This window comes from Oncorhynchus clarkii, chromosome 21, assembly GCF_045791955.1.
Source record: "Oncorhynchus clarkii lewisi isolate Uvic-CL-2024 chromosome 21, UVic_Ocla_1.0, whole genome shotgun sequence".
Taxonomy (NCBI): domain Eukaryota; kingdom Metazoa; phylum Chordata; class Actinopteri; order Salmoniformes; family Salmonidae; genus Oncorhynchus; species Oncorhynchus clarkii.
Window position 1 is genome coordinate 13168903 of NC_092167.1, and position 12562 is coordinate 13181464.

Below are 12562 nucleotides of genomic sequence, written 5' to 3' on the forward strand. Positions count from 1 at the left end.
TCTTGTTAGCAAACTATAGTTTTTGGCAAGTCGGTTAGGACATCTACTTTATGCATGACACAAGTAATTTTTCCAACAATTGTTTACAGAAAGATTATTTCACTTATAATTCACTGTATCACAATTCCAGTCGATCAGAAGGTCACATACACTAAGTTGACTGTGCCTTTAAACAGCTTGGAAATTTCCAGAAAATGATGTCATGGCTTTAAAAGCTTCTGTTAGGCTAATTGACATAATTGACATATTTTGAGTCGATTGGAGGTGTACCTGTGGATGTATTTCAAGGCCTACCTTCAAACTCAGTGCCTCTTTGCTTGACATCATGGGAAAATCAAAAGAAATCAGCTAAGACCTCCACAAGTCTGGTTCATCCTTGGGAGCAATTTCCAAACACCTGAAGGTACCACGTTCATCTGTACAAACAATAGTACACAGGTATAAACACCATGGGACCACGCAGCTGTCATACCACAGGAGGAGACGCGTTCTCACTCCTAGAGATGAACGTACTTTGGTGCGAAAAGTGCAAATCAATCCCAGAACAACAGCAAAGGACCCTGTGAAGATGCTGGAGGAAACAGGTACAAAAGTATCTATATCAACAGTAAAACGAGTCCTATATCGGCATAACCTAAAAGGCCGCTCAGCAAGGAAGAAGCCACTGCTCCAAAACCACCACAAAAAAGCCAGACTACGGTTTGCAACTGCTCATGGGGACAAAGATCATACTTTTTGGAGAAATGTCCTCTGGTCTGATGAAACAAAAATATAACTGTTTGGCCATAATGACCATCATTATGTTTGGAGGGAAAAGGAGGCTTGCAAGCCGAAGAACACCATCCCAACCGTGAAGCACGGGGGTGGCAGCATCATGTTGTGAGAGTGCTTTGCTGCAGGAGGGACTGGTGCACTTCACAAAATAGATGGCATCACGAGGAAGGAAAGTTCAGTGGATATATTGAAGCAACATCTCAAGACATCAGTCAGGAAGTTAAAGCTTGGTCGCAAATGGTTCTTCCAAATGGACAATGACCCCAAGCATACTTCCAAAGTTGTGGCAAAATGGCTTAAAGACAACAAAGTCAAGGTATTGGAGTTGCCATCACAAAGCTCTTACCTCAATCCTATAGAAAATGTGTGGGCAGCACTGAAGACCCGTGTGCGAGCAAGGAGGCCTACAAACCTGACTCAGTTGCACCAGCTCTGTCAGGAGGAATGGGCCAAAATTCACCCAACTTATTGTGGGAAGCTTGTGGAAGGCTACCTGAAACGTTTGACCCAAGTTAAACAATTTAAAGGCAATGCTACCAAATAATAATTAAGTGTATGTAAACTTCTGACCCACTGGGAATGTGATGAAAAAAAGAACATCTGAAATAAATCATTATCTCTACTATTATTCTGACATTTCACATTCTTCAAATAAAGTGGTTATCCTAACTGACCTAAAACAGGGCATTTTTACTAGGATTAAATGTTAGGAATTGTGAAAAACTGTGTTTAAATGTATTTGGCTAAGGTGTATGTAAACTTCCGACATCAAATGTATATCTAGTGGTCAATGAATTACATTCCTTAAGATAAACATGATTTGTTAAATATCACAGAGCCATATTGTTTGTGTCTTAACAAACCAATCATTCCAGTTTGGATTAAAACGGCTGTTTAGCATACTGATCGGCTGGCTTTAGTATCATGCGGAGAATCGCTCAGATAGAAGCTGCTAGAATGTGCCCTTGAGCGATATTCCAGGGTGTGTTCCCAGAACATTCGCAGATCAGCTGGCAGGCATATTCACAGTCATTTTCAACATCTCCTTGTCCCAATCTGTAATCCTTAAAATAACTACCATCATTCCTGTTCCCAATAAATCTAAGGCTTCATGCCACAATGACTACCGCCCTGTAGCACTCACATCTGTAATCATGAAGCGCTTTGAAACGTTGAATATGGCACACATCAACTCCATCATCCCACATACCCTAGACCCACTCTAATTTGCATACCGCCCCAATAGGTCCATAGACGACGCAATGTCAATTGAACTCCACACAGCCCTCACCCATCTAGATAAGAGGAATAGCTATGCGAGAATGCTGTTCTTTGACTACATCTCAGCGTTCAACACCATTGTCCCATCCAAACTCGTCACTAAGCTTAGGACCCTGGGACTGAACACCTCCCTCTGCAACTGGATCCTCAACTTCGTGATGGGCTGACCCCAGTTGGTGAGGGTAGGCAATGTCACCGCTGCCATGCTGACCTTCAACACAGGGACCCCGCAGGGGTGCGTGCTTATTCCCCTACTGTGCTCCCTGTACACTCGCGACTGCGTTGCCACGCATGTCTCCAACACCATCATTAAGTTTGCTGACACCACAACGGTTGTAGGCCTGATCACCGGCAACAACGAGACAGACTACACGGAGAAGGTCAGAAACCTGGCAGTGTGGTGCCGGGACAACAACCTCTCCCTCAACGTCAGTAAGCCTAAGTACTGTTGGACTTGCAGTTGATAGTCTGTTGATGGTTTGAGCCACTATAGATCCTCTATAGGGGACTATCCAAATAAAGTGTGACCCAATGTTTTAGTAATTATTGTCTGAGATAACCATTTGCCGTCCATTACAGTACTGTATAGAGTTTATATCTTGACCAGAAACAAGCATAATCAGTCATTTAAATGTTTGTGCAGTGAAATGAAACACAATAATTAGATGCAAGTATCTTTAATCATGAATTTCTTTCAAGATTATCAAAAGGCAACAACGGATAAAATAATCTGATTGTAGGTAGAATCAGTTATAGATTCAGCATGACCTTTCAGCCCAGTATTGGTATTTCCAGCGAAGATCTCTGAAAGTACACAAGACAAACTGACATTTTGTTCTTGTTAGTTTCGTTATCAATTCATCCTTTGCCGATATGCTTGGAATCTGCTACATTAGCCTACAATACCAAATGAATAATCATACTCACTCATGCTCGTTTTCATGGAAGCTTTCAACTGCAATGAGGTAGGAATTTGGTGGGACATTAAAAGTGAAGGCCTCATCAAACCAGTTTACGTAGTTGGTCCACTGGCAGGAATCAGTACAGAAGTTGCTGGCTCCTCAGCAGGTGAACTTCCATCTGTACAATGGTGAAAATTAGGTTTGAATTATGATAGATTTTGTTGTATTGACCTTGCAATTCACATTATATTAGGGTTGTTCCACAAAAACAGTTCCTTCGTCAACCCTGGGTCCCTTCTGTGTCATTTCATACCATTTAATCCCCGAATGTCTCCAAGTGTCAACATCATTGTAAAGCCCTGGTTATTTTTGTTTGATTTGGCAAAGTCATTTCCTGAAGATTACTATTTATTCATTGTGATTAATGATTCATTTACATCTGTGCCTCATTTTAAGGTCAACCCTGTTACATGAACTGAACTTTTATTTTTCAAAAGAAACATTGAACATCTAATAGTCAAATCATAGTGTAAAAGCAGGTGAGCTGGTTCTACTCTTTTTGGCCCTTTTCTGGTGTTTTGTAGTGGAACACTGAGTGGGTTGAGAATAACACATCAACCCTGTTACCTAAAGATAGACAGGCTAGAATGTTTTAACAATTCATCTTTTTTTGTGAAGCCTGCATTCAAATGCCACTCCCTGTTGCAAACTAAAAGCTTCCATTCCCCCTGTCACAAGGGGATTTATGGCTGATTTAAGAAGAAATGATCAGCCCTGTTACTTTATTTGGCATTTAACAAGCCCTTACTTTCATCATTTTTTTAAATTGAACCTCTTGGAATGGGAAAACTTGTTTTTTATGAAGTTGAACACGTGCTCTTCATGACAGTATGTACAAATGAAGTGAAATTAAATGTTTATTTTGACTAAGTTACACTTCTCAAAAGGCACTGAATTGGTGGAACGAACCAGTAGCAACATCTTGAAGCTACTCCGTCCATATTGTGCATAGCCAAAACAGAAAAGGAATACCCCCAAACCAAAAAAATATCCTAATCTGGATGTTTAGTGATGCTGACATGGATGAACAACATATGAAGATCTTTAATGATCTGTTCTCTTTTTAATCATGTTTATGTTCTGCATTACAATTTCAATGCCATTTTTTTGTATTGCAAACCGCTAAAGTGCACCATTAAGGCACACGTAGGTGTTTGTGTACATAAAAAATACAAAAAAATTATGATGAGGTCATACATTTCAATATACAAATCAAATCACATGTTGAGTTATGAACACTGTTTCAACCAACCCATGTAATAACACCAACCCATGTAATAAAACCAACCCATGTAATAACGCCAACCCATGTAATAACACCAACCCAGGACTCTCCTACAGCTCAGCTGTCATTGACAGAAAAAGGGAATGTACCTTCAAAAGCAATGGCTTTATCTCACGTTCTGTTCTCATGCCTGTTCTCATGATAGCTGTTCATCCCTGTGATGACCTGGTGGCTTGGGCATTGGTACTGCAGTTGAAAGGTTTGTCGAGGTCATTTACGTGGGAAGATGTGAAGCAGTTAGTTGCTGAGTCCAACCTGGCTTTGCACCCAAAGTCCCAGAGACGGTCTTCATGTTTGTTGTGATGCTCACTAAAATTGAAAAAATACATTACAATGCACAAATGAATAGTTACATGTATACGAAAACAAACATGTATTCAGGTTGAAGGTTTTATTGTCGCCCAACAAATTTTGGCCGGAATTCAATTGCAATGACCTAAATCCAAAATACAGACTTAAACCAGAGTTGAATTTCTTCTGTTGATATTCAACAGCTTGACAGGGTTTGGGTGAGGGTTAACTCAGCACTGCAGCAGCAGAAAACACACTTTGATTTGGAAAGCTGTGCTTGTGAGTCAGTGCAGACTTCAGATGTAAAAAGATGAGGTTTTGCAGAAGATTGGTTGTAAGGACTGCAAGGAATCACCTCAGTATGCGAGAGATGGATTGTCCTGAGGGGCAATTAGCTGTTCTGCCAGCAGAGGTCTGCAACACACAAATAAGGGCACAATAAAAACTGAATTGATTACTGGAGTAATCAGCACCTCCTTCTTTTTTAAATATTAAGTCAACATTTTGAGTTACTCTGCTACATATATGCTCAGGCTTTAATCCTCAACCTCACACGTCACATAAAGCATACCTTTCCCGTTGACCAACACACCAGCAAGAAGCAGGATAAAGACGTTGACTCTCTTTATGGCTTCTCAGAGGCTTGTGAGGGGCCCAAACGAAAATCAGCAAGGTTGATGCTCCATTTATAGACAGACAAGATCTCTGTCCTTGCTGGTGCTTAGGCCACATTCATGGGTAATCTCAGGGTTTGAGCAGGTGTATTGCAGTCTAAAAATATTGCAGTCAATGTATGTTATACTGAACAAACGTATAAACGCAACATGCAACAATTTCAACATTTTTCCTGAGTTACAATTCATATAAGGAAATCAGCCAATTGAAATAAATCCATTAGGCCCTAATCTATGAATTTCACATCATTGGGCGGGGCGAAGCAAATCAGAATTGGTTTTTCCGCACAAAAGGGCTTTATTACAGACAGAAATACTCCGCAGTTTCATCAGCTGTCTGGGTGGCTGGTCTCAGACTATCTGGCAGGTGAAGAAGCCGGATGTGGAGGTCCAGGGCTGACGTGGTTACACGTGGTCTGCGGTTGTGAGGCCGGTTGGACGTACTGCTAAATTCTCTAAAACGACGTTGGAGGTGGCTTATGGTAGAGAAATTAACATAACATTATCTGGCAACAGCACTGGCAGACATTCCTGCAGTCAGCATGCCAATTGCACTCTCCCTCAAAACTTGAGACATCTGTGGCATTGTGTTGTGTGACAAAACTGCACATTTTAAAATGGCCTTTTATTGTCCTAAGCACAAGGTGCATTTGTGTAATGATCATGCTGTTTCATCATTTATAGCCAGCAGCATACCACTGCTTGCTTGCTTCTGAAACTAAGCAGGGTTGGTCCTGGTCACTCCCTGGATGGGAGACCAGATGCAGCTGGAAGTGGTGTTGAGATGGCCAGTAGGAGGCTGTTACAGTAGTTCCACAATTACACAAGATTGACAATATCTTTGAAAATGTTTATTTGGCAGAAAATCTTTTTATAATCAATAAACTACATTCTGTACATTGCATTCGCATTACATCTGTACAATACAATAATCATTGACAGGTATGGGTGTACTCTCAGAGTGATGTCTCTTTGGGGTCCTTGGTCTCTGTTGCTGCAGGCCTGAAGGACAGGATCTCTGTGAATGTGTGACCTGTAGGAGATATTATCACAAGAAATTACTAATTAGTTACTCTGTAGACTCTATAGCATTTTCTTCCTCTTTCTTTCTCTCAAGCTAAATGTGTTATCACACATCCATCTTCCTCATCTCTTCCTTGTCATCTTTCTCTCCCTTTATCATGTGGAATGAGAAAAGGAATGCTTTTCCTTAAATCCTCTTCCTAGGGAAAGGGATACCTAGTCAGTTGCACAACTGAATGCATTCAACCGAAATGCATCTTCTCCATTTAACCCAACCCGTCTTAATTAGAGCGTTGCAGGGGGCTGCCTTAATCGACTTCCATGTCATTGGCACCCAGGGAGCAGTTGTTGCCTTGCACAAGGGCAGAATTGCATAATTTCCTAACTAGCCAGCTTGGGGATTCAAACCAGCAACCTTTCAGTTACATGCCCAACGGTTTTAACGTCTAGGCTACCTGCCACACCATCCTCAATCTCTGCCCGTATCTCTCTCTCTCCCTTCCTGCTCCCAAGCTCCCCCTAAATCTCTCTCCCCCCCCTATCTCTTCCTCCTCCCTCCCTGTGCTCTCTCTCTTTCTTCAGCCTCCCTCCATCCATCCATCTCTCACGTTTCCACTGTTCCAGGGGCAGGTCTGTGTTGTCCATGGAGTGATCGTAGGACTGGGCCTCAGTCTCCTCCTCTGGTTCTCTGAACTCGCTGAAAAAGGGCATGGCCAGCGCCTCCGACGCACTCACCCGCCTCTCAGGGTCCAGCAACAGCATGCGCTCCAGCACACACACCGCTGCCACACACAGAGGAACACATTGCCTTTAGTGGTGTTATGGTCAGAAGGACACTCCTGACAATAGTTAGAAACAGTAGCTGTTTTGTAAACCACTGTTTATGATCCTTTAGTAATAGACGACTGTCAGCTCACCGTCTGAGCTAGCTTTGGAAAAAATAAAGTGCAAATCTTTCTTTGGTACTTTGGGAAGGCTCCGTATGTAGTTTTTGGCCTGTTGGAAGAGGAGCAGATTTACATGGGAGTGTATATGGTATTCTGTTGGTATGTATGCCAGTAGGCTGTGTTTGCTTTGAATGTGTACCATCTCAATGTACAGTTGAAGTCGGCCGTTTACATACACTTAGGTTGGAGTCATTAAAACTCATTTTTAAACCACTTCACAAATTTCTTGTTAACAAACTATAGTTTTGGCAAGTCGTTTAGGACATCAAAATTAAGTCATTTTTCCAACAATTGTTTCCAGACAGATGATTTCACTGTATCACAATTCCAGTGGGTCAGAAGTTTACATACACTAAGTTGACTGTGCCTTTAAACAGCTTGGAAAATTCCAGAAAATGAGGTTATGGCTTTAGAAGTGAAGTGATAGATGGCATCATGAGGATGGAAAATTATGTGGATATATTAAAGTAACATCTCAAGACATCAGTCAGGAAGTTAAAGCTTGGTCGCAAATGGGTCTTCCAAATGGACAATAACCCCAAGTATACTTCCAAAGTTGTGGCAAAATGGCTTAAGGACAACAAAGTCAAGATATTGGAGTGGTCATCACAAAACCCTGACGTCAATCCCATAGAAAATTTGTGGGCAGAACTGAAAAAGCATGTGCTAGCAAGGAGTCCTGCAAACCTGACTCAGTTACACCAGCTCTGTCAGGAAGAATGGGCCAAAATTCACCCAACTTATTGAGGGAAGCTTGTGGAAGGCTATCTGAAACGTTTGGCCCAAGATAACCAATTTAAAGGCAATGCTACCAAATACTAATTGAGTGTATGTAAACTTCTGACACACTGGAAATGTGATGAAATAAAGAACATCTGAAATAAATCATTCTCTCTACTATTATACTGACATTTCATATTCTTAAAATAAAGTGGTGTTCCCAACTGACATAAGACTGGGTATTTTTTACTAGGATTAAATGTCAGGAATTGTGAAAAACTGAGTATAAATGTATTTGGCTAAGGTGTATGTAAACGTCCGACTTCAACTGTATTTTGAGTGCCCACATGACTTACATCTTGGCTTTGTAGCTTCGTAACAAAGTCTGCAGTGGGTGTACCAGTAATCTTCATGATCTCTTTCAGTTGGTCCAGGTCTGTGCTCTCCCAGGGGTCAAGTGTCATAGCTCATGTGGTACAGGAAGTCACATTCACATGCTGCTCAGACTATATATGCTTAGCCATATATAGTCTGACTAATGGATAATTATGACTAATGCACCCGCTGACTTGCCTGGCAGGGTCATTATAAGTACAAAGACTAGTGTCTCTCTCTCTGCAGTAGGTGTGTGGGGTGAAGACAGAGAGTAGTAAACACTGAAAAAGGATACGGTCATTTCCTTTGAACAGCGGCTTCCCCAGCAGCATCTCCGCCATGATGCAGCCCACCGACCAGATGTCCACTGATGATCGAGGAGGACAGACATATATAGGATTGAATGATCTTTCAGTACCACATTGCTACCAAACTGCTACCATACCAGTGAGTTCAGTTACAAAGATATTGTACACAAATTGTACAAAGAGATAGATCTCCATAGGACCTCATTCTTTAGGATATTTTCTGTATACAATAGCATGATTAATCATGGCGACAACACTGTTTTTGACATTAGAAAGTACTGCCATCATGTGGACAAAGAAGGCAGCCACGAATAAGTGTATGAGAGACTCACCAGTCTGGGTATAGTGCATCCAATTGAGGATTACCTCGGGGGCTCTGTACCAGCGAGTGACGACGTACCCAGTCATCTCTGTGTCCGTCTGCCGAGCCAGCCCGAAGTCAAGGATCTGAGACAGACAGAGAGAGAATTGGTTTGGCTACACTGGATTGTCCCTTTCATGACAATAAAGCACAGGTTGGTGGCACCTTAATTTGGGATGACGGGCTCGTGGTACTAGAATGGTATCAAATCCATGGTTTCCAGGTGTTTGCCATTCTATTTGCTCCGTTCCAGCCATTAGTATGAGCTGTCCCCCCCTCAGCAGCCTCCATTGCAATAAAGTGATTTTCAGTTAAATCGAGAGAGAGTGAGACTGAACAGGGAGAGCACAGTGCTTATCACAGGTCTGGTAGCAATACGTATATGTAGTACCTTCAGCTCACAGTCTTCGTTGACAGACAAATTTCCAGGTTTGAGATCCTGTTGGTATTTAGAAAAATTACATTATCATGCTGCCAGATAGACGCAAACACACGCAAGCACACACACAAAGAGCTTATGAGATGGAAAATGGCATGAATAGCAGTGGGCGTGAAAAAGAGCAAGGGCCCCAACCCCAATGCACATAGTTGAAAGGTCAAGGGTTACACACCCTGTGGATGATCCCTGCAGAGTGGATATACTGTGGGGAGACACGAAAGACCATGAAAAGAGAAAGTCATAAAATTAGAAAAAGAGGTTGGTATTCAAGTATATTCTGGGAAACATTTAAACCTTCTATATAAACTGCCTTAACTTTGTATCATATTTGAATGTTGGCGATAAAATTAGCATTTCTAAGTATATATTTTTTTTGTGTGCATGTGTATGTATGCAACTCTAACCTTGAGTCCTTTCAGGATTTGATAGACAAGGAATTGCACCCTGTCCTGTGACAATCTCTCCATCTTCATCAGTTTCCCCAGATCAGTACCCATGAATGGCATTACCAGGTAACTGAGAATGACAGGGGAAAAGGGAAAAAAATACTTTATGATGAACAAAAACATTCAATATATGAACAGGAAGGGTATTGGACAAAGAGGTACTTACAAGTCATGAAACCTGTCCAATGAGATCTCAGAAGTGAACACATCCAGCAGTCCAATCACCTAATCCAAGCCAATCCAAGAATAGCAGAAAATAAATAGAACAGCTCAATTGTAGATTAACTGGAGAATTTTTGGTGCGCATCATGTATCTCAATTACAGTATCAGGAAATGACGCCCACTTGAAGTTACACACATACACTTGTGATATGGGGTGTCTCTCTGTCATTCTAGTGTGAGCCACTGACTAAAGTAGATGTTGCTATGAGGCAATTTTTCCACAACATGGATTGGCTTCCTTCTCAGCCTTTCCTTGTGTACCCTTATTAATCTCGACCTCCTCCCTGTATACCCAGTAGACCGCTGAAAGCAGTGGTCACCAAGTACAACCCTGGCCCAGGAGAGCTACAACTGGTACGTGTTAAAACATTTTTTTTATTTTATTTAACTAAGCAAGTCAGTTAAGAACAAATTATTATTTACAATGACAGCCTATGGGGGAACAGTGGGTTAACTGCCTTGTTCAGGGGCAGAACAACAGATTTTTACCTTGGGGATTGAATCCAGCAACCTTTCAGTTACTGGCCCAACGCTCTACCCGCTAGGCTACCTGCCGCCCCAAGTTGAATGCCCGATTCAACTTCTCAAATCAAGACTCAGAACCTGTGCCTGCTTCAAACGAACAGCTCTATAATCTTGATATGTGTTTCTGTTTCGTATTATGGGTTGTGATGTGACAATTACAATGTGATATTTCTGACTACTCTGCTACTGACTAATTGCCAATCATAAGGAACAGCTGTGTTTGTCTCACTGTGTGCAAAAAAATAAACTGTCACTGCACGCAGCCTAGGCCATAAGGATTTGAACAGTTTGCTGTGGTTAAAAGTGCATTTTAAATGCAGTACTGTAGAGTTGCGCCATTTCCTTTTTAGACACGTCCTAATTAGCGGCGTGAAACAGTCACATTTTCTATTTATGTTCATTAACCACGAGGTGCGTATTTGAGGAAAGACCCTCACATTTTCGTGCTTCATGTGCTTGAGGAGCCGGAGCTCTCTGTAGGCCCTCTTGGCGAAGAGCTTTGACTGGAAGGGTCTGTGGAGCTTCTTGATGGCCACCCTCACCCCAGTCCTGCGGTCCTGGGCGGAGCTGCAGCAAGACATGTAGGTACAGGGGAGAAGACATTTTAGCAATGTAGGCCATTGGTGGTAGCCTACTGAAGAAGGACCCAACTCTTATGTTTGATTAAATGCTTGATTAATTATTTCTTTAAAATAATTCACTTCCAAATATCATGTTTTATAATCGAGTGGTTAGGCCAACTACAATGACATTCTTGGGTATTTCTGGAATTCAAGTAGAAACATTTGGTAGGCATATCCCAAGAAACATTGCGCAAAGACCCAGAACAGATGTAGCCCTGTAGGCCGATGCACTTAAATCTTCTCTTGCTCACTAAAATCCAACAGACAATGAGGCCAACGGGGGTTCTTTGTTATGCTTTTCCCGACTTCACAAAACCCAAAAGTCCCTACCGTTTAAGCTATGCTTGGGAATGAAACATAAACCGCATAATATAACAGTTAAGTCTTCACTATTCATCAAATAGCACCGATGTTTGTTGATGACTTAATTCGGACACAATCCAGCGCGTCACTGCACAAAACTTCCTTTTGATATAACCACATGAAGAATGAATGAGATGAACAGTTCCTAAAAAAAAAAAGCGATGCTTATTTTAGGAACGAGTCACGTCTTGTTGTGGCTTGGTTTGTATTGCCAAACTCCAAATTCGACATTTACGAAGAGTAGCCTACCCATGTTTGATGATTAAACTCGTATAAAACTCACCATACTGTCCCATAGGCGCCAGTCCCCACCTGCTTTAGCTCGCGGTAACGCTCTGGAACCTCCCATGCCGTTTTGTTTACCTCCTGACGGTAAAATCCTGTCCGCGTGCGAACCGACATATCCAATTCGATATGGGGGTCAATGTATCCCCAGCTAAATCTTAATTCAGGGATAATGACCCGTTGTTGTGCACGAGACACTTCGTTCACTTGCTCTCGTGTAGCAGCCACCACCTACCTACACACTCTCTATCACTCAGCAAATGCGCAATGCGTTCTGTTGCCCGACAGTGGTCTCCAGTGACACGACTAAATAACCGTAACCAGTGACTGGTCTCACTCGTTTTTTATACCTCAATGGTATCGCTGGTGAATGCTGGTGGTGGCATGACCTCTCTGGCTTTTGTCGGGAAAAAGGTAAACACTAGAGTCGCCCTGTGCTATTATTGGGTGTGTCTTTGTCCAGACTCATTTTTACATTTGAGTAATTTAGCAGATGCTCTTCATCCAGATTAAGGTTAAGAGCCTTGCTCCATTGCACATTGGCATATTTTTTTCACATAGTCGACTCAGGGATTCGAACCAGCAACACTCTTAACAGCTAGGCAACCTGCCGCCCTGGCTCCTTATTGTCTTACAATCAAGTCACAAGGAATGTTG

At 42.0% G+C, this 12562-nt stretch overlaps 1 protein-coding gene and 1 pseudogene across 1 annotated transcript; both read right to left on the reverse strand.

Moving 5' to 3' along the window:
* Positions 1-2813: 2813 nt before the first annotated feature.
* Positions 2814-5456, reverse strand: LOC139379604 (hemagglutinin/amebocyte aggregation factor-like; annotated as a pseudogene).
* A 738-nt stretch (positions 5457-6194) lies between these two features.
* On the reverse strand, positions 6195-12139 carry LOC139378588 (mitogen-activated protein kinase 12-like). Its single transcript, XM_071120884.1, has 12 exons — positions 11904-12139; positions 11072-11201; positions 10053-10111; positions 9845-9956; positions 9613-9642; positions 9393-9440; positions 8973-9087; positions 8628-8699; positions 8314-8393; positions 7208-7286; positions 6899-7072; positions 6195-6300 (listed from the first exon to the last, which is right to left on the reverse strand). Exons 1-12 carry the CDS (start codon positions 12020-12022, stop codon positions 6224-6226), a joined length of 1095 nt encoding a protein of 364 aa, XP_070976985.1. The 5' UTR covers positions 12023-12139; the 3' UTR covers positions 6195-6223.
* Between the last annotated feature and the right edge of the window lie 423 nt (positions 12140-12562).